The sequence below is a fragment of the Schistocerca gregaria genome, chromosome 8, assembly GCF_023897955.1.
Source record: "Schistocerca gregaria isolate iqSchGreg1 chromosome 8, iqSchGreg1.2, whole genome shotgun sequence".
In the NCBI taxonomy this organism is placed as follows: Eukaryota; Metazoa; Arthropoda; class Insecta; order Orthoptera; family Acrididae; genus Schistocerca; species Schistocerca gregaria.
In genome coordinates, this window is record NC_064927.1 from 266,437,379 (window position 1) to 266,459,571 (window position 22,193).

General features: G+C 44.8%; 1 protein-coding gene across 8 annotated transcripts in view; it reads left to right on the plus strand.

The window, feature by feature from the left end:
* The window catches only part of LOC126284372 (calcium uptake protein 1 homolog, mitochondrial), a 613,419-nt gene that overhangs the window by 508,979 nt on the left and 82,247 nt on the right, over window positions 1-22,193 (plus strand). For all 8 annotated transcript variants that reach the window (XM_049983246.1, XM_049983245.1, XM_049983250.1 and 5 more), the window contains exon 5: window positions 4,716-4,753. In XM_049983246.1, the coding sequence (XP_049839203.1) occupies window positions 4,716-4,753 (38 nt within the window). The remainder of the gene's footprint in view (window positions 1-4,715; window positions 4,754-22,193) is intronic.

The following is a 22,193-nucleotide window of genomic DNA, read 5'->3' on the forward strand; positions in this document are numbered from 1 at the left end:
CAGAAACAACTTCCTGACACTTAAATCTATACTCGATGTTAACAAATTTCTCTCTTCAGAAACGCTTTTCTTGCCATTGCCAGTCTGCATTTTATATTCTCTCTACTTCGACCATCATCAGTTATTTTGCTCCCCAAATAGCAAAACTCCTTTACTACTTTAAGTGTCTCATTTCCTAATCTAATTCCCTCAGCATCACCCGACTTAATTCGACTACATTCCATTATCCTCGTTTTACTTTTGTTGGTGTTCATCTTATATCCTCCTTTGAAGACACCATCCATTCCGTTCAACTGCTCTTCCAAATCCTTTCCTGTCTCTGACAGAATTACAGTGTCATCGGCAAACCTCAGAGTTTTTATTTCTTCTCCCTGGATCTTAATACCTACTCCAAATTTTTCTTTTGTTTCCTTTACTGCTTGCTCAATATACAGATTGAATAGCATCGGGGAGAGGCTACAATCCTGTCTCACTCCCTTTCCAAACACTGCTTCCCTTTCATGCCCCTCGACTCTTATGACTGCCATCTGCTTTCTGTACAAATTGTAAATAGCCTTTCGCTCCCTGTATTTTACCCCTGCCACCTTTAGAATTTGAAAAGGAGTATTCCAGTCAACATTGTCAAAAGCTTTTTCTAAGTCTGCAAATGCTAGAAACGTAGGTTTACCTTTCCTTAATCTTTCTTCTAAGGTAAGTCGTAAGGTCAGTGTTGCCTCATGTGTTCCAACATTTCTACAGAATTCAAACTGATCTTCCCCAAGGTTGGCTTCTACCAGTTTTTCCAATCATCTGTAAATAATTCGCATTAGTATTTTGCAGCTGTGGCTTATTAAACTGATAGTTCAATTATTTTCACATCAGTCAACACCTGCTTTCTTTGGGATTGGAATTATTATATTCTTCTTGAAGTGTGGTTGTATTTCGCCTATCTCGTACATCTTGCTCACCAGATGGCAGAGTTTTGTCAGGACTGGCTCTTGCAAGGCCGTCAGTAGTTCTAATGGAATGTTGTCTACTCCCGGGACCTTGTTTCGACTCAGGTCTTTCAGTGCTCTGTCAAACTCTTCACGCAGTATCTTATCTCCCATTTCATCTTCATCTACATCCTATTCCATTTCCATAATATTGTCCTCAAGTGCATTGCCCTTCTATATACTCCTTCCACCTTTCTGCTTTCCCCTCTTTGCTTAGAAATGGGTTTCCATCTGAGCTCTTGATATCCATACAAGTGGCTCTCTTTTCTCCAAAGGTCTCTCTAACTTTCCTGTAGGCTGTATCTATCTTACCCCTAGTGAGATAATCCTCCACGTCCTTACATTTCTCCTCTAGCTATGCCTGCTTAGCCATTTTGCACTTCCTGTCGATCTCATTTTTAAGACGTTTGTATTCCTTTTTGCCTGCTTCATTTACTGCATTTTTATATTTCCTTCTTTCATCAATTAAATTCAATATTTCTTCTGTTACCCAAGGATTTCTACTAGCCCTCGTCTTTTTACCTACTTTATCCTCTGCTGCCTTCACTACTTCATCCCTCAGAGCCACCCATTCGTCTTCTACTGTATTTCTTTCCACCATTCCTGTCAATTGTTCCCTTATGCTGTCCCTGAAACTCTGTACAACCTCTGGTTCTTCCAGTGTATCCAGGTCCCTTCTCCTTAAATTCCCACCTTTTTGTAGTTTCTTCAGTTTTAATCTACACTTCATAACCAATAGATTGTGGACAGAGTCCACATCTGCCCCTGGAAATGTCATACAATTTAAAACCTGGTTCCTAAATCTCTGCCTTACCATTATATAATCTATATGACAACTTTTAGCATCTCCAGGATTCTTCCATGTATACAACCTTCTTTTATGATTCTTGAACCAAGTGTTAGCTATGATTAAGTTATACTCTGTGCAAAATTCTACCAGACAGCTTCCTCTTTCATTTTTTAGCCCCAATCCATATTCACCTACTATGTTTCCTTCTCTCCCTTTTCCTGCTGTCGAATTCCAGTCGCCCATGACTATTAAATTTTCGTCTCCCTTCACTACCTGAATAATTTCTTTTATCCCATCATACATTTCTTCAATTTTTTGGTAATCTGCAGAGCTAGTTGGCATATAAACTTGTACTACTGTAGTAGGCATGGTCTTCGTGTCTATCTTGGTCACTATAATACGTTCACTATGCTCTTTGTAGTAGCTTACCTGCACTCCTATTTTTTAAATTCATTATTAAACCTACTCCTGCATTACCCCTATTTGGTTTTGTATTTATAACCCAGTATTCACTTGACCAGAAGTCTTGTTCCTCCTGCCACAGAACTTCACTAATTCCCACTATATCTAACTTTAACTTATCTATTCCCCTTTTTAAATTTTGTAACCTACCTGCCCTGTTAAGGGATCTGACATTCCACACTCTGATCTGTAGAATGCCAGTTTTCTTTCTCCTAATAACGACGTCCTTATGAGTAGTCCCCGCCCGGAGATCCGAATGGGGGACTGTTTTACCTCCGGAATATTTTACCCAAGAGGACGCCATCATTATTTAACCATACAGTAAAGCTGCATGCCCTCAGGGAAAAATTATGGCTGTAGTTTCCCCTTGCTTTCAGCCGTTTGCAGCACCACAACAGCAAGGCCGTTTTGGTTAGTGTTACAAGGCCAGATCAGTCAATCATCCAGACTGTTGCCCCTGCAAGTACTGAATAGGCTGCTGCCCCTCTTCAGGAAGCACATGTTTATCTGGCCTCTCAAAAGATACCCCTCCGTTGTGGTTGCACCTATGGTACAGCTATCTTTATTGTTGAGGCACGCAAGCCTCTCCACCAACAGCAAGGTCCATGGTTCAAGCCTCCCAGCCTGGTCACATATCATTTAGTTTATTGCATATTTACCATGTTATGTTTAGACTTTTCTTCTTCTTAAATCAGATTTTGTTATCTGCTAGTCCATTTCTTTTACAAAAGTCTTAACAATTTTCATCCTTCTTCTTTTCACCTTCCTCACACTTCCACCCCCATTGCTCCTTCATATGCTTCTTGTTCCTTTCCATGTGTGCATATAGATCTCCCATTAATTACCCTGATCTTCTGTCCAGTTAGTTGTCTGCAGTTCTTCTTCAAAGTACTCCTCCTCTTTAGCAGGACCTGCAACTTGTGGTGCATATCCTTCCAGAATTTCCACACCCATTTCTTGTTCTTTCACTTTGACCTTCATGGCCCTGTCATATAGACCTTCATCACGCTGTCACTTATTCTATTAACCTTCTCTTTTCACCACTATATGGTAACTACTGCCACTCCATTTCTTCCTTCTTCCTCATTCCCATTTCAATAGTGACTCGAAACGTTCCTTAATTCTGTTTCCACTATCCTTCCATCTGGTCTTTGAGAACCCTAGAGTATCCAGTCTCCTACTAACCATCAAGTCCGCAATTTGCTCACCTTTCCTGTCAGCATGTGTACGTTCAGTATATTAGATCTTAGTCCTTGTGACTAGTTATGTACTATTCCATTACATAAATTTCTTCCTATGCTTGTTCCGTGTCTGAAATCGTGTGGTTTATCCATGACTGGCTTGCTGGGCTTACCGTAGTTGCATTTGCTATCTGTTCTCCCCCCCCCCCCCCCGCTCTTGCCTTTTTGGTGCACTTGTACCCATCAACTGCCAGGAGTTACTGATCAGCATTCTCTTACCTGCCACCTAGGTGGGGGCTCTTCCAAGATTGTAATGTGTAAAAAAGTAAATTTGTAATCTTCATGTATAGAGTCTCCTTTTTGAATTATTTCTATCCTGGGTCTCTATTGTAATAATTTATTGGTTATGATTAGATATAGATGATGAATTAAAATACTACAGAACCAATCAACAATAAAATCTATCAAACATTAAATAAAATAATAAGTTTGCAAATGTTTGACAGTAGAAGTTTCTAGCTCATTTTGTAAACTTTGTTTAGCGGATCTTCAAAACAAATTAAATCTTTTACAATACAGAAAACCTGTGATTTGTAAAGAACAATAACAAATAAAATATGAAATCATAATTTTTAGCATTGTAACATCAAAGGAGGCACCAATTTGATGCAAAAATATGTAATGGCATGTAGATTACTTCTAAAATACAAATAACTGCTATAACTACGTTGAACTGATAACAAGTAGCATCTCTGTGGTTACAATTAGTTTCAGTTTTAAGCTATCTTAAATATAAACAAAACTGTCATAGAGCTCACATGTCAATGTGCAGTTATCCATCAAAAATCATCCACAACCTTGAATTTTTGTGTATCTTGAGCTCCAAATTTTGCATAGCTTACTTGTTATTACAAAGGGAAGATCTGTGTGGTCATTGATTCCTCAAATGTGTGTGTGTGTGTGTGTGTGTATGTATGTGTGTGTGTGTGTGTGTGTGTGTGTGTGTGTGTATGTTTCGCATTTTACATCTAACTTTTATAACTTTTCATATAAGATATTTAAAATCTGAAACAATGCTATTCATAAAATTTAAGAAAACTACGTTTTGAAGGGGATGGAAGTTATCAAATTTTGTTAGGTAGCCTAATTAATTTTACCCACTCCTTAAAAAAGCTTGTAGCTTTTGTTATTTGAAATTTCCTTTCTTCTCAGTAAATGAGAGTGTTATCTGTCATGTACTTATCTTTTATATTTGTACTTCAAATATTGTGATCACTCAAACTTTTCTTATCTTTGTTTTGTTCATAGGATTGGGCCTTGACCAATACAAGAGGTATGACCCCAAGGTAAGTCACCTGAATCAGAGTTGACAGCATTCAAACTCCTTACTACTTTTTACCTTCATCTTTGTTTATTAAATATTCATAACTAATACAGAAGATAAATACTGACTCATAAAATGTAATTAAATTTCCTTGTATCACGTAGTGTAGCACTGAAGCATTCTTTTTAAAAACTTGATTTTCATTAACTTACAATTGATTTTCTTCTAAAGTAGTCAGTTTTGTCTCTACTCACTGTTTGCTAATTTTCAGTCTCCTGCCCCTCTTTGTCTGGATCATTCATCATACAACTATTTGCAGAATAATTATTCTGTCTCTGGAGGTAAATTTTGGTTGGAGGAATCCTGCTGATTAAGGATCAAAGAATATCTGAGAAGCTAAGGACACAGAGTAAAAATTAAGAGCATTAGACATGAGTCTGCCCTGATTAAAGTAAAAATGTGTGTTTAATATTTAGATTTTTAAAACTAATCCATATTTAGGCAGTTACAAGCACTGAAATGTTCCATCTTTGTGAGGAATAGTTGCAGTTTTATGAGACAGTGATGTCGAATATACACTGGTTCAAATGAATCCTTTATTTTTTATCTGCCTTTTTTTTTTTCAGAAAACTAATTACAACATTTCAAGACATTATACACACATTTCGTTAGTTTTGAAGTATGGCAGTAGCTTGTTAAAAATGTCTTTTGTATAAACACAGTTTTACATTTCTTCATCAGTCAATAATGTTTCGCTCCATTGCCATTGCCTTTGACAGTGACTTGTAGATATGAAAATTTCTGTCAGGTAGGGGACATACAACAGAATTTTAGATTTCATATGCTGGATGATATCAACAGATGACTGACAGTGTGATGCCAATGATCATGCTCAGGCCATTATCTGAAGTCAGAGGACATTTTTGTTTAGTTCTAGTTACGAGACCGAGTGAGCTCTTTAAGTAGATCTGTGTTCATAACACTGTTCACCTCTGGTCCCCATACATAAACTGTTCAAAAATTTACCATCATTATCAGAAAATGAATGAGCTGATGTCATAAGTTTTCTTGCTGATGTTAGGTTGCACAGCATTATTTTATTATATGTAGGGCTCCAGACATACAATTACAGGGACTCCTTTCTCAATTCCATACTAATAGTATTCTTTTGTTGAAAGGAAGTTTCTTTCCATATGCCAATTGAGAGCTGACGGCTTCTTCCCTCTTTTCTCCATCCTCAATGAATTTTTGCAGTGGTAACTATTTCGCATAAAAAGCTATCGTTCTTTCAAAGATTGCTTGCATCATTACTCCTTCAACATACAAGCTTATAACAGTGGTAATAAGCAGCAAGCCTGTCCTACACTTTTCTCGACGCAAGTTTGTCTTTCACGACATTTCATTTTCATTACTTGAAATGTATTCTGTAGATGTGAATTACTCATCTGTCTTTTACTTTACCCCCTTCATCTCACCATTTACACATTGTATTACATCTTATATCGTGGAAGGGTTGCTTAAGAGTCACAACTGCAGAACTGTTTCCTTCACAGTTAAATGCCAAGTGTCTTTGACAATGTCTTGCACTATGACATCACTGTTCTATATGCGCGGCATTGTCCTGAAGCATCAGGTGTACAGACATGGTCGTTGTTTTTTAAGCTTGGTGTACTCATAATTCTACTGCTGCATTGGCAGACATGTATCACCACATGACATACCTATTCTGCAATGGATTTAAGATATTTTTATGCAATCACTACTTAAAGTGTGCAGCACATTTCTGTTTCATTGATGTATATCAGTAATGGAAATTTCACGTTTGCACTGTCTATGCTACTTGGTGTACTTCCAATGTATGTTACTTCCATCTATCATTCTCAAACAGTGGGTACTGCTGTTACCATTTCTGAAACTTTTGCTTCACTTTCTATATTTTTGTTTAAAATTTTTAAGGTTTTCATTTGAACTATCCTCATATTGTCTGAGCAAAAGCGTGTGATTACTGTTAAATCTTTCACAACTCAGCTCTAGGGCACCATAAATGGTTTATTATTTAGTTTTTTGCAATGTTGACAGAATAAATTATAATATTATTGAGTGGGAGTTGCCATATTGTTTATGAAGAAATGTATTGTTTTGAGAATATAAAAGAAGATGGTTATCATAGAGATATAATATAAGCAAACACATATTCACAAATAATAAAACAAAATAACTCTTATATGGGAGGATCTAGGAGATGAAAAGACTGAGACTACCAAGTGTTGAAGCAGAACTTTTAACTAAAGCCTACAGAAATGAATGATTAATTTGAAGAAAACTGACCAGCAAACATGATATTTTTAACATTTGTTGCTGTAGGTGAGACAAAAGAGTGGGCAGTGTTGAGTTCCTTTTTACATCCTAACAACCTCAGTAAAAATATGGAACCAAAAATGATGGGTTTCATTTTATAATTTTTTATTCTTGTGTGATTGACCCCAGCGTGATTGATTACCTTTTGTTCACTCTTCCAGTTTAATAACTACGTAGGAAACGTTAGATTGCTACTTACTGTGGAGATGACACATCAAGTTGCAGATTCAGGTCTGAGCTGCTGGAGTTGGCACTCGAGTGTGCACGAGGTGTTCTTGTTTGTGTGAATGAATGGTGTGTGTGTCTCTTTCTTTCTCCGATGAAAACTGTGGCCGAAAGCTAATGTGTAAGTGTCTTTTTGAATTGTGCCTGTCTGCAGTTAACATGTCGTCTTTAAGGTAAGTAGCAATCTATATTTTCCTATATTGTTGATATTGCAACCTGGAGTGTTCATTGTTTGATTCTTGATTGTGTTTAGTAGAAGTCATATGAGGAGATTCCTCTGTTTCTTTTACTTTTAAATTGTATATCTATTAAGAACAATAAATTCAATGTGCTCTAGATAATTTTATATTAGTTGTAATACTTCGATCATTATTCTGGTTTTAAACACAGAATTAAGAAAATTTGATAAGCAGTAATGGGTGGACAGTGATACAAGATTGATTCTCTGTTGCACTATGTTCATAATGGATTTTTTTCAGAAATAATATATCATTTAAAAATACACTGCCTGACAGAAAAGTGAAGCATCGAGAAGACATGGCCAGATGTTAATGTAAATTCATGTACATACATGCCATCAGCAAGTATGTAAATGATAGAGAGTTACAATCCGTGTGACAGAAATATCCTCAAAGTGCTTTAATGTTGTTCGTGGTTAGTGTTGTTACTGGTTCTGGTACGGTATATAAGAGGACACGGAGATGCTGCATGCTCATATGACACATTTTTATAAGCACCCGATGTGTTTAAAAGGAACAATTGTGGGTCTTTATTTGGCCAACTGCTGAAATTGTGTTGTATCTGAATTTGTGGGGCATTAGGATGTGACAGGGGCTGATATTGTACTGCACGGAATGTGAGGGAAGGCATACTCATAATCAAGGCTCCAGTCAACCATTTCTAACCACTACAAGGGGTGATTGGCATATTATACACAAAACACATCATAACCCCTTCACATCTGCGTCAGCCATCTGTAAACACAAATGGGTGCTTTTGGAGTGATGTTATGACAGAGAAGCACAGCTTGATGATAAGTGACATTGGGTTGTATCCTGCAAATAATTGTGGATCTGCACTACCTTGGTTGATCATCATCAGCGAGTATGGTGGCTTCTTGCAGGGAGGTCCCCTTCTTCCAATGTTTCGAAGAGATGCAAAGGCTTTACTCTTGCGCCATTGGTGATGACAAAAGGTCACAGCTGGTAATGATTGTGAGGGAGTTCTGAAGATACAGTGGTACACCATAGACATTGTGCACTTCTCGTGTTATCTCTTATATAACAGTATTGTGGTGCTATTTTTCAACAGAACAATGTTCATCCTCACAGCACATGTGTCTATGAACTATCTACATGATATTGATGTATTCTCATGGGCAGCAAAATCCCTGTATCCATCGCCAATAGAATATGTGTGGGACCAGTTGGAATGTCAGCTCCAACCCAGTGGCAGTATCCAGGATATCAAGGACCGGTTATAACAGTTGCGAGACTTTGGAGAGAATACGTTGTCTTTATTACATCCTTCCCAAGTTAATCAGTAGATGATCCAAGCCAGAGGAGTGCAATATCATACTGATAAGTGGGCTTAACTGCCCTGCCAAGTTCCTTGTAAAATTTGCTTGAATTTGTAATAACCCATCAAGTATCATTTCTTATCCTCCGCCCTCTCCCCCTCCCCCTCTCCCCCACCCTCCAACATCAACCCAACCACCCCATCTCCTCACCCTGCCCCCTCCCTCTCCCTCTCTCTGCCCCCTCCCTCTCCCTCTCTCTGCCCCCTCCCTCTCCCTCTCTCTGCCCCCTCCACCTCCCTCTCCCTCTCCCTGCCCCCTCCCTCACACTGCCCCCTCCCTCTCCCTGCCCCCTCCCTTTCCCTGACCCCTCCCTTTCCCTGACCCCTCCCTCTCCCTGACCCCTCCCTCTCCCTGACCCCTCCCTCTCCCTGCACCCTCCTTCTCCCTGCACCCTCCCTCTCCCTGCACCCTCCCTCTCCCTGCACCCTCCCTCTCCCTGCACCCTCCCTCTCCCTGCACCCTCCCTCTCCCTGCACCCTCCCTCTCCCTGCCCCCTCCCTCTCCCTGCCCCCTCCCTCTCCCTGCCCCCTCCCTCTCCCTGCCCCCTCCCTCTCCCTGCCCCCTCCCTCTCCCTGCCACCTCCCTCTCCCTGCCCCCTCCCTCTCCCTGCCCCCTCCCTCTCCCTGCCCCCTCCCTCTCCCTGCCCCCTCCCTCTCCCTGCCCCCTCCCTCTCCCTGCCCCCTCCCTCTCCCTGCCCCCTCCCTCTCCCTGCCCCCTCCCTCTCCCTGCCCCCTCCCTCTTCCTGGCCCCTCCCTCTTCCTGCCCCCTCTCCCTCTGCCCCCTCTCCCTGCCCCCTCTCCCACTCCATCTCCCTGCCCCCTCTCCCACTCCATCTCCCTGCCCCCTCTCCCACTCCATCTCCCTGCCCCCTCACCCTCTCCCTCTCCCAGCCCCCTCTCCCTCTCCCTGCCCCCTCTCCCTCTCCCTGCCCCCTCTCCCTCTCCCTGCCCCCTCTCCCTCTCCCTGCCCCCTCTCCCTCTCACTGCCCCCTCTCCCTCTCACTGCCCCCTCTCCCTCTCACTGCCCCCTCTCCCTCTCACTGCCCCCTCTCCCTCTCCCTGCCCCCTCTCCCTCTCCCTGCCCCCTCTCCCTCTCCCTGCCCCCTCTCCCTCTCCCTGCCCCCTCTCCCTCTCCCTGCCCCCTCTCCCTCTCCCTGCCCCCTCTCCCTCTCCCTGCCCCCTCTCCCTCTCCCTGCCCCCTCTCCCTCTCCCTGCCCCCTCTCCCTCTCCCTGCCCCCTCTCCCTCTCCCTGCCCCCTCTCCCTCTCCCTGCCCCCTCTCCCTCTCCCTGCCCCCCCTCTCCCTCTCCCTGCCCCCCTCTCCCTCTCCCTGCCCCCCCTCTCTCTCTCCCTGCCCCCCCTCTCTCTCTCCCTGCCCCCCCCTCTCTCTCCCTGCCCCCCCTCTCTCTCTCCCTGCCCCCCCTCTCTCTCTCCCTGCCCCCCCTCTCTCTCTCCCTGCCCCCCTCTCTCTCTCCCTGCCCCCCCTCTCTCTCCCTGCCCCCCTCTCTCTCCCCCTGCCCCCCCTCTCTCTCCCCCTGCCCCCCTCCCTCTCCCTGCCCCCTCTCCGTCTCCCTGCCCCCTCTCCGTCTCCCTGCCCCCTCTCCCTCTCCCTGCCCCCTCTCCCTCTCCCTGCCCCCTCTCCCTCTCCCTGCCCCCCTCTCTCTCCCTGCCCCCTCTCTCTCTCCCTGCCCCCTCCCTCTCCCTGCCCCCTCTCCCTCTCCCTGCCCCCTCTCCCTCTCCCTGCCCCCTCTCCCTCTCCCTGCCCCCTCTCCCTCTCCCTGCCCCCTCTCCCTCTCCCTGCCCCCTCTCCCTCTCCCTGCCCCCTCTCCCTCCCCCTGCCCCCTCTCCCTCCCCCTGCCCCTCTCCCTCCCCCTGCCCCCTCTCCCTCTCCCTGCCCCCTCTCCCTCTCCCTGCCCCCTCTCCCTGCCCCCTCTCCCTTACCCTCTCCCTTACCCTCTCCCTGCCCCCTCTCCCTGCCCCCTCTCCCTTACCCTCTCCCTGCCCCCTTTCCCTTACCCTCTCCCTGCCCCCTCTCCCTTACCCTCTCCCTGCCCCCTCTCCCTTACCCTCTCCCTGCCCCCTCTCCCTTACCCTCTCCCTGCCCCCTCTCCCTTACCCTCTCCCTGCCCCCTCTCCCTTACCCTCTCCCTGCCCCCTCTCCCTCTCCCTGCCCCCTCTCCCTGCCCCCTCTCCCTTACCCTCTCCCTGCCCCCTCTCCCTTACCCTCTCCCTGCCCCCTCTCCCTCTCCCTGCCCCCTCTCCCTCTCCCTGCCCCCTCTCCCTCTCCCTGCCCCCTCTCCCTCTCCCTGCCCCCTCTCCCTCTCCCTGCCTCCTACCCCTCTCCCAGCCCCCTCCCCCTCTCCCAGACCCCTCGCCCTCTCCCTGTCCCAGCCCCCTCCCCCTCTCCCTTCCCTCTCCTCCTCTCCCTCTCCCTGCCCCCTCCCCCTCTCCCTCTACCTGCCCCTCCCCCTCCCCCTCTCCTTCTCCCTCTACCTGCCCCTCCCCCTCTCCTTCTCCCTCTACCTGCCCCTCCCCCTCTCCTTCTCCCTCTACCTGCCCCCTACCCCTCTCTCTCTCCCTGCCCCCTACCCCTCTCTCTCTCCCTGCACCCTACCCCTCTCTCTCTCCCTGCCCCCTCTCCCTCTCGCCACCCCCCTCTCCCTGCCGCCTCCCCCTCCCCCTCTCCCTCTCGCCTCCCCCTCTCCCTGCCGCCTCCCCCTCTCCCTCTCCCTGCCGCCTCCCCCTCTCCCTCTCCCTGCCGCCTCCCCCTCTCCCTCTCCCTGCCGCCTCCCCCTCTCCCTCTCCCTGCTGCCTCCCCCTCTCCCTCTCCCTCTCCCTGCCGCCTCCCCCTCTCCCTCTCCCTGCCCCCTACCCTTACCCCTCTCCCTCTCCCTGCCTCTTCCCCCTCTCCCTCTCCCTGCCGCTTCCCCCTCTCCCTCTCGCCTCCCCCTCCCGCTCTCCCTCTCCCTGCCGCCTCCCGCTCTCCCTCTCCCTGCCGCCCCCCTCCCCCTCTCCCTGCCGCCCCCCTCCCCCTCTCCCTGCCGCCTCCCCCTCTCCCTCTCTCTGCCGCCTCCCCCTCCCCCTCTCCCTCTCCCTTCCTCCTCTTTCTGTGAAGGTCCTCCTCTTTCTGTGAAGCTCCTCCCCTTTCTCTGAAGCTCCTCCTCTTTCTCTGAAGCTCCTCCTCCTCTCCAGTGTGTTTCATTATTTTTGTTGGGAATTGTAAATATAATATTTAAAATAACTTTTATGCTCTACACAAAACTGTTCTTTTGTAAGAGGACAGCAATGAAAATAATCAATTTCTGACACTGTATGTAATGGGATAGATAAAAGATCTACTCACCAAGTGGCAGCAGGAGAACACACACATAAAAAAGGGTTTTACTTTTGTAAGGTTTCAGAGCCAGTGCCTTCTTCTTCGGACGGAAGGGTTGAAGGGGAAGGAAGAGGGGTGAAGGAAAAGGACCGGAGAGGTTAAGGAAAATGGGTATAGTTCAGAAAAGTCACCAGAATCCTTCCTGAGTGACTTTTCTGAACTCCACCCAAATTTGTAAACTTCTGTCCTTTTTCTTCACGCCTCTCCCTTCCCCTTCAACCCTCCTGCCGGAAGACAGAGCCACTGGCTCTGAAAGCTTTCATTAATAAAAACTTTTATATATGTGTGTTCTGCTGCCACTGTGTGGTGAGTAGTTTTTTTAATCTATCCAGTTACATTTATCTTTTGTAATAAGAGATTATTGCAGTGATCATACTCTTGTTACAAATTTTAAATAACACAAAATACTCAAAATTTATGAAACCGCTGTTCTATTTAAAATTAGCATCTATTTCTTCTCTGCTTGTTGAAGTTTCTATTTGTCTTTTCATTAATTAATTTTCCTCTGGGGCAAATTATGAGCTGACATGCTACTAGTCTTATAAAAAGTATTCTCATTTACCTCTGACCTAGGTACTGCTTTAATGAAACACATGTATTCTATATCACTCCAACCACAAAACCCCATTTAACTTGAGAGGTCTTTTTTAAATATTCTGTACTCCAACTAAAAACACTCGAAGTTGTTTTTAAACATTACTTTACACTGCTGTTTCCTTTTCCAGAAAAGATACAGTTTTCTGCAGAAGAGAATACTGAACAACTTGATATTTCAGGCTCCACCATGTGGCCTGTGCTCTACAAATCTAAACCCACTTAAAAATATTCCTACTTGGTACAACTGATATCCACTTATAAACAAAAATATCTCTGTGGCATTCTAACATGATTGTCAGTCTTTCGAAAATTGTTGTTGTGTTTGAAAATAATCACCATTTAATTTGAGTGTGAGCCCAACTATAACAGAAAAGAAAAAACAATGAAAAATAAACTTTAAAAAAAGTTTCCCTTGAACTGTATCTCTGACTACACTTCCTCTCCTATTGTTAAAATATCCACAAATTATCACAATAAAATAGACTTAGCAGCTTCCACCTTTTTCTTTGAGATGGAAGCATTTTCTGTGTGTTCCTAAATTCTCATTCAGTGATTGCAGTACCTGTCACCAGAATTTGTTAATCAGGCTAGACTAACTCAGCAGAGTAATAAACTATACTCATGACTATCATTTTTTATAAGTGACTTGCTTCACTTCACATGGATGAATACTTCATTGGTGCAATATTTTCTCTACAGCCCAATACATGTCATTTCCAACTTTTTTCTTGGCTGATTGTCAAAGGGCTGTGCTTGGTTCAAGGAGAAGTTTCATTTCACAAGTTCAGGATGATCACCTTGTCGCCAAAAACATTGTTTCTCTCAAAATGTGAAGTAATTTTACTGTGGTTATTTGTTTATTTTACAAACAGTTAAATTACATTTTTGTAATAACCCTGCCTACCAAACAATAGCCTCATATGCTAGATACAAATGCTATACTCATAGATAACAAATGTAATGAAACTCTCATTGGATCATCACAGAAGGCAGAGAAATGACATGTGTTGCAGATAGAAATCAAACTCATTGCAAACACCAGATAAAGACATTCGGCAGATGACTATATCTGTCTGGCAGCTATGTAATTTTCCTGTATTCTTTCATTTTCCTAGTGCAAACTTTCTGTTCTCAATAAGACCTCATTATCTGATGGAATCTCCACTAGGTACTAAATAATTTTTTTAGTTAATTAGTTCCTCTCTTGGCCAAGTGTATAGATTTGCCTTGAACAGAACAGTTTTGTCTCCAATTAGAAAAAGGGTGCAGGTCATACCCACGTAAAAAACAAGGGACCAGTAAACTGATCAGTTGATTATTATTAAATATCACTTCTCTCTCTTTGTAGCAGGTTTGTAGAACATAGTCAAAGTTTAAACATAATGATCTATCTTGAACAAACTGAGCTGTTCCGTGGAAGCAAGTGTGGAGTCTGAAAAACATTGATCATGTGTAAAAGAAACCCTGTGTCTACACTTTTGAATCTCTACTGCACTGACTTCAACTAAAAAATATAGGTTTTCAGTAGACTCCATTTTGGCCCGCCTGCCATATCCCTGTACCCAGTCAAGGTCGTCGGCGGTGAACCGGCCAAGCGAAGGCACCCGCAGCCGTGAGGTGGAAGGCCACAGAAGATGAAGTAGCATGTGGGCCTGTTGGACATGTAATAGCTCATCCGAGCTGTGGTCGCCCATGGGGGTGAAACAGTAACAAGCCAGAAATTGGAGAAGCACATCATCATCAGAAGAAGAAGTCAGGAGTTTCATCATCTGAGCCTTAAATGTGTGAACCAGTCGTTCAGCCTCACCGTTTCACTGTGGATGAAACGTAGGGGCCATGACATGCATGACGCTGTGACGGGCACAAAAATCCGCAAAATCAGAAGATGCAAATTGTGGACCATTATCAGTAACAACAGTAGAGGGAAGGCCTTCCAAAGAGAAAATGCGAGCTTAGAGCATTGGTGGTTGTCGTGGTGGTAGGCGACGTGCAACGGACAGTGAAAGGAAAGTTAGAGTAGGTGTCAATTACGAGTAGCCAATAAGTGCCTAAAAAAGGTCCCACAAAGTCAGCATGAATACGTTCCCAGGGCTTCTCAGGCGAAGGCCACAGTGACAAAGATGACTTCGGGGCGGCGGCCTGTGACACACAAGGGCCGCAGGCAGTGACCATGTGTGCGATTTCAGAGTTGATGCCGGGCCAGTATACATTACAGCGCCAGAGATTTTGTGCGAGTGACACCCCAGTGCCCTTGGTGAACGAGGTGCAAGACCGAAGCATGCAAAGACGCAGGTACCACAACACGCGGCGAAGCATTTTCGGTGAAAAGGAGGATAACATCATCCCTAGCCATGAGGCGGTAACACAAAGCGTAGTAGTTCCCCAATGGATCAGAAGTCTTAGTGGATGGACGATCTGGCCAACCCTTCTGAATACAGCATAAAACCCAGGAGAGGGTAGGGTCAGAACCCGTAGCAGCCGCCAGCCGGTCCCTGGTGATGGGGAACCCATCCAAAACCCTCTGCTTGGCAACATCCAGGTGGAAACACAAAAGTTCTTCCCTATTGAACGCCAGATCAGGCCCCATGGGAAGGCGAGACCATGCATCAGCAATCGCATGTTGAAACACGTGCTGGAAATGAATCTCATAATTGAAACGAGACAAGTAAAGAGCCCAACACTGGAGGCGGTGTTTAGCCTTGTCGAGAAGTGACGTTGATGGGTGAAACAAGGAAACAAGTGGTTTGTGATCTGTAACAAGATGAAATTTGAATCCATGGAGAGAAACACCAAACTTATGAAGAACATAAATAATGGCCAAAGCTTCTTGTTTAATTTGATAATACTTTTGGTGGGCATCCATGATCCTTTTGGAGGCATAAGCAGTGGGTTGTTCAGAACCATCAGGAAAACAGTGCGCAAGGATTGGACCGATCCCATATTGAGAGGCATCCATGGCAAGAACAAGATGTTGGCCAGGTCGATAAGTAGCCAGGCACAGGCCCTGTTTCAGCATAGTCTTAAATTTCTGGAAAGCCGCATCGCATGATGCAGACCAGTGAAAAGGCACGTTTTTATGCAACAGGTGATGCAAAGGCTGAGCAACCGAAGCAGCAGACTGTAAAATCTTGTGATAGTATGCTAGCTTCCCCAAGAAGGCCTGCAGTTCCTTAACAAATGTAGGGCAAGGAAGGGCATCGATCACAGCGACAGTTACTGAAGCAGACGAATACCATCCCAAGAGAGTTGAAACCCCAAGTACGTGATAGAGGCCTGAAAAAATTGTGATTTCTGAAGATTACACTTAACACCGGCAGTCTGTAAGACATGAAAAAGTGTGCGGAGATTTTGAAGATGTTCGTCAGTGGTGGAGCTAGTGACAATATTGTCGTCCTGGTAATTTATACAACTAGGGACAGTGAGCAATAATTGTTCCAAGAATCGCTGAAAGAGATCAGGGGCACTGGCAACCCCGAATGGCAATTGTTGGTGTTGATAGGGGCCGAAAGGCGCATTAAGGACCAGAAACTGCCAGGAAGCAGTGTCGAGAGGAAGTTGATGATAAGCTTCTGACAGGTCAAGTTTAGAAAAATACTGGCCTCCAGCAAGTTTAGTGAACAATTCTTCAGGTCGAGGCATGGTGTAAGTGTCAGTAAGGCATTGAGCATTTACAGTGGCTTTGAAATTGCCACAGAGACGAGTATCACCATTTGGCTTAGCAACGACAATGAGAGGAGAGGACCACTCACTGGAAGTAACAAGAAGCAAGACCTCTCAAGCAGTGAGACAATCCAGCTCCTGTTCAACCTGATCACGAAGGGCCACAGGAATGGGCCGAGCCCGAAAAAACTTAGGCCGAACAGTGGGTTTGAGCATGATATGAGCCTCAAAGTCATTTGCACGGCCTAAGAAAAGAGAAAAAAAGGGACAAAAATGTAATCGACAAGGAATCCAATTGAGTCGTCTATGGAGAACCCAAAAACGTGAAAGGCATTGAAACTAAAAAGATTCTCCCTATGGTTGACCACAAATATGGGAACAGTGCGAACAACAGATTTGTAAGATACCTCATCATCAGATTGTCCCCAGAGAGAAATGTTCCATTTATTGTAAGTCCGTAATTGCCTAGTGACAGGTGACAGGACTGGGGAACCCAACTGAAGATACGTCTGAGAATTGATGATAGTGGCAGCAGAACCAGTATCCACCTGCATGCGAACATCTCGACCAAGTATTTGGACAGTGAGGGATAACTTCCCTGAATGGGAAGAAGTACAATTGACAGACGACACAGAATCAGAAACAGCATTATGTTCATGAACATCATGTCTGTGGTCGGATTTGCAAACGGATGAGACATGACCCCTTTTTTTTGCGTTTGTGACATACGGCCCAACATTGTGGACAATCCTCTCGTGAATGTTTCGTAAAACACCGCGGACATGAAGGAAGTTGCCGTGGGTTTTGTTGCAGTTTCTTAGAGGTTTGTTTACGGTTAGGCCGAGGCTGCGCTTGGGAGCGGACTGCGGCCACGTCAGCCAGCAGGGACACGCCACACGCTTCAACATCGCACAGAGGTTGTTCCTCGATGTCACCCCATGCCTCTATTTGCACTCCAGCGACGCGAGAAATTTCAAAAGACTGAGCGATGGATAGGACTTCATCTAGAATCGGATTTGCCAACTGAAGGGCACGTTGCCTAACTTCTTTGTCGGGCGCCGATCGGATAATAGCGTCCCGTACCATGGAATCAGCATAGGATTCTTTGTAAACTTCAGTAACAAATTGACACTTTCTACTGAGGCCGTGAAGTTCAGCACCCGAAGCGCGATAGGATTGATTCGGTTGTTTTTGACAATGTTAAAAGGCAACATGAAAGGCTACCACATGCATTTGCTTTTGAAAATAGACTGACAGAAGTGAGCACATTTCAACAAAGGACAAAGACGCAGGATCTTTCAAAGGAGCCAATTGCGACAACAACCGATACATTTGAGGTGAAATCCATGAAAGGAACAGAGACTTACATGTTTGTTCGTCCGCGACATGAAATGCCAAGAAGTGCTGCTGAAGACGTTTTTCGTAATCAGACCAGTCTTCCGCCGTCTCGTCGTAAGCAAGAAAAGTAGGTACAGACAATGACGAGAGATGCCCCGCATTTGATGCCATGACAAAATCACGAATCACATTTGTGAGAAGCATTTGCTGTTCTATGAGACCGTGCAATAGTTGCTCTAAAGTACCCATGGAAACATGTGGGTCAACGATAGAAAAGGAAAATCACTACCTCATTGCCAATTGTAATAACTTCAAGTGGAGCAAATATATTTCAAGGGAGACACAATACATAAAAGTCACAGATCAAGTAAACAGAGTAAGATGTGTATACACTTTAACAGTCAAGTCATAACTGAGTCCAAGTCTAGCGGCTGCTGGCTAGCTGGCCGCTTAGGTGGCGCATCTGCTGCATGTCTGGCAGGCAGCACTGCATGTAGGGGATGCGCATAACTGCGCGGCGGCACTTTGAAAGATAGGCGAATCACAACATTTTCATCTATGGTTGCTATTTTAGAATGCCATATACATGTGTTATGTTAAAGAGAAATTTTGAATTCAGCAACCTACTTGACAACTGTTGAAAATGAATAAGTTTACTCCTTATAAAACTTCACCAAGTTTGCTTTTATTTCTGTTCTTTGTTCAAAACAAAGAATGTCATGACTGTGCTGTTTTTTCTCTTCACCCATTTGAACAAAATAAACATAATGATTACTTTACAAAATAGTATAAGGAAATACATTCTTGTATTGAGTTAACAGCTTTCTTAGATTATTGCGTAACAATGAAATTTCGTTGTTATCAGTACAAGCTCTTTGCTAGGTCTAAAAAAAGAAATTTTAAAAATGTTCTCCTTGCACTTATATTCATATGGTAAATGTCTTTATATTGTACTCTGAAAGACTTTTGCCGAAGTTTGCTACATTTACTCATTTCTGTCCATTCACTTCTTCCTAAAAGTATCAGCAACAATTTTTTGTGAGTTTCCAAAGAATAGCATGACAATGAAAATTCCAAGATGGCAGCAACAAACAAGAAACGAGGAAAGGTAACCAATAACATGGAGATGAATGATGTTGTGATTGCATTACAAGATGTGTGACAGTTAATTAGTTTCATGTTCATAGTGAATTAATGAGCTATTCTTAAACTAACGCTTAATCTTCTCTACAGCAACACATTGCTTGTGAAGGAGATTGGTTTATGAGTTCTATATCTAGTGTTAGTGTAAGAATGCCTTCTTTCCTATTTTCACATTGCAGCAGCATCAGTGCAAGTGGATGGTAGGGACGCATTAGTGTTAAGAAACTATAAATATGGATATCCATGTTGGATAGTTTTACAAAGCTCTTGATATCATACTTTGTGTGTACCTGATCATTAGTCTTATTGGGTTTGGTCCTACAATAACAGTGCGGCAGTCTAGTGAGAAAACCTGACAAATCCTGTAATCACATGAGTGTAAATTACACTATTGATTGTAACCGTAGGCTTCCGCGGCCGTTGTCAATGTCAATAAAATTCTTCTGGGTTAGAGACCGCATTGTCATTTATAAAATTCCAACGTTTCGGCGTCTGTTGCAAGACGCCTTCCTCAGGGTGTGTTGCTAACTGCTGAATGAGCGCATGTGTGGGTACATATATACTATGGAAGAGTGTTGTGATTGGATGTGAGGATGAGGAGGAAGGGTGCTAGGAGTTCATTTTATTGGCATTTGCATTGCGTCTTGTTATTGGCGGAAATAGGCATTTTCCATTGGAGTTTCCTTTACTGCCTGCTGTTGCTGGAAATCGGCGAATAGGAGACTTAGCGGCGACTGCAGCGTAGCGTTGTTTACTAACTGTCTAGTATCGACTAGGCCGCGTCAGCGCTCTGTGTACCATCCTCCGCTGTGGCCTACCGCACGCCTGTTGCTTTGCGCGAGCTGTCCTTCCGCAAAACTGTCACAGCAGGCAGCCAAGACACTGGAAGTCTGTACCCGTCTTCTCTGTTCATATTATCGGGTCGCTTGGCTATTTCTATAGCCTCTCTAATCTTCCTCCTCAAACTAAACGGCTGTTTCGCCAGTACTCGGGCCTCTCGCAATTCGATGTTCATCCTGCACTGCTCATGATGTTCTGACACCGCTGATTTGCTATATTGTTTGAGGCGGATATATCTCTCATGTTCAGTTAGCCTCGTGCTTATTGGACGCCCAGTCTCACCTACATACACCTGTCCACATTCACACTCGATTTCATAAACTCCGGCGGCATGAAACTTGTCAATTGTATCTTTTGTCGAGCCCAGAATGTCTTTTATTTTGTTGTTGCTACGAAAAATCGGCTTAATACCTGCCCGACGGAGAATTTTGCCCAGACGTTCAGTAACCCCTTGTACATACGGTAGCACGGCGGTGTTCTGTGCTTCGTTCTGTATTTCCCTGTTGCCCTCCTCCTTCGGCGCCATGGTTTTGCGTATCAGCCTCATGTCGTAGCCGTTAGCTCCAAAAATGGTCCTGAGGTTCTGCAGTTCATCTTGCAGGTTGTATTCATCGCTGATCCTGTAGGCTCTCTTAGTTAAAGTTCGCAGGGCCGAATTCTTTTGCATAGGATGGTGGTGGGAGGATGCATGCAGGTACCTGTCCGGGTACCTGTCCGTGTTGGTGGGCTTCCTGTAAACTCTGTGTCCAATCTTCCCGTCTGGCTTACGATAAACTTCTACGTCGAGAAAAGGCAATACCCCGTTCTTTTCAATCTCCATGGTAAAATGAATTTTGCTGTGCTGCTGGTTAAGATGTTCGTGGAAGTTCTGAAGCTCTTCTTCTCCGTGGATACGTGACGAACAGTGGTGAACCTCTCCAGCCACACCTTGAGCGATGCAGCCACAAAAGTTTTGGCGAAAGGGATGAACTATGCAATCGCACCAAAAGTAGTACCGAAAGAAGACATTATCGAATCAGTGGAGGCTTCGGTACGCCATCTACCACAACCAGAAGCAGAGAAGATCCGACAAGAAACAGTACGAGTCTTGGCTCACGCAAAGCCTCCGAAGCAAAACATCAGTAAAGAGGAACATCAGGCCATCAAGGAGCTGAAGAACAACTCTCAGATTGTGATAATACAGGTGGACAAGGGAAATGTCACCGTAGTGTTGGACACAGTAGATTACGATAAGCGGATGGAGGATCTTTTGAAGGAACCCATTTACCATAAACTTAAGGGGGATCCGACAGTCAAGATAGTGAAATCGACGCAAGTGCTGCTGAAGCAAACCAGGATGGATTTTGACACGACCCGTAGACTCATTCCACAGGTGCCACAGGCACCAAGAATATATGGGGTACCAAAGATCCACAAAGGAGCCTTCCCTTTACGGCCGATAGTGAGTAGTATCAACTCGCCAACCTACAAATTAGCGAAAGAATTGTCTCCGAAGCTTAGACGTTTAGTGAGACATACAGATGCATACGTCAAGGACTCCACCCATTTTATAGCACTTTTGAAAGAGAAGCGTGTCTCTGATACGGATTTGATGGTCAGTTTTGACGTGAAATCTTTGTTCACGAATGTACCCGTGACGGACACCATGAACATCTTAGAGGAACGCATGGCACCTGACATCAGCGAGCTAGTGCGCCACTGTTTGACGACCACCTATTTTAGGTGGAAAGTGGATTTTTATGAGCAGACGGCCGGTGTTGCTATGGGTTCCCCTCTTTCGCCAGCTGCAGCAGACATTTTTATGCAAGCATTCGAAGAAACAGCACTCCTGTCTGCGCCATTACGCCCGGAATGCTGGCTTCGATACGTGGATGACACCTTTGTTATCTGGCCACACGGAGAAGAAGAGCTTCAGAACTTCCACGAACATCTTAACCAGCAGCACAGCAAAATTCATTTTACCATGGAGATTGAAAAGAACGGGGTATTGCCTTTTCTCGACGTAGAAGTTTATCGTAAGCCAGACGGGAAGATTGGACACAGAGTTTACAGGAAGCCCACCAACACGGACAGGTACCCGGACAGGTACCTGCATGCATCCTCCCACCACCATCCTATGCAAAAGAATTCGGCCCTACGAACTTTAACTAAGAGAGCCTACAGGATCAGCGATGAATACACCTGCAAGATGAACTGCAGAACCTCAGGACCATTTTTGGAGCTAACGGCTATGACATGAGGCTGATACGCAAAACCATGGCGCCGAAGGAGGAGGGCAACAGGGAAATACAGAACGAAGCACAGAACACCGCCGTGCTACCGTATGTACAAGGGGTTACTGAACGTCTG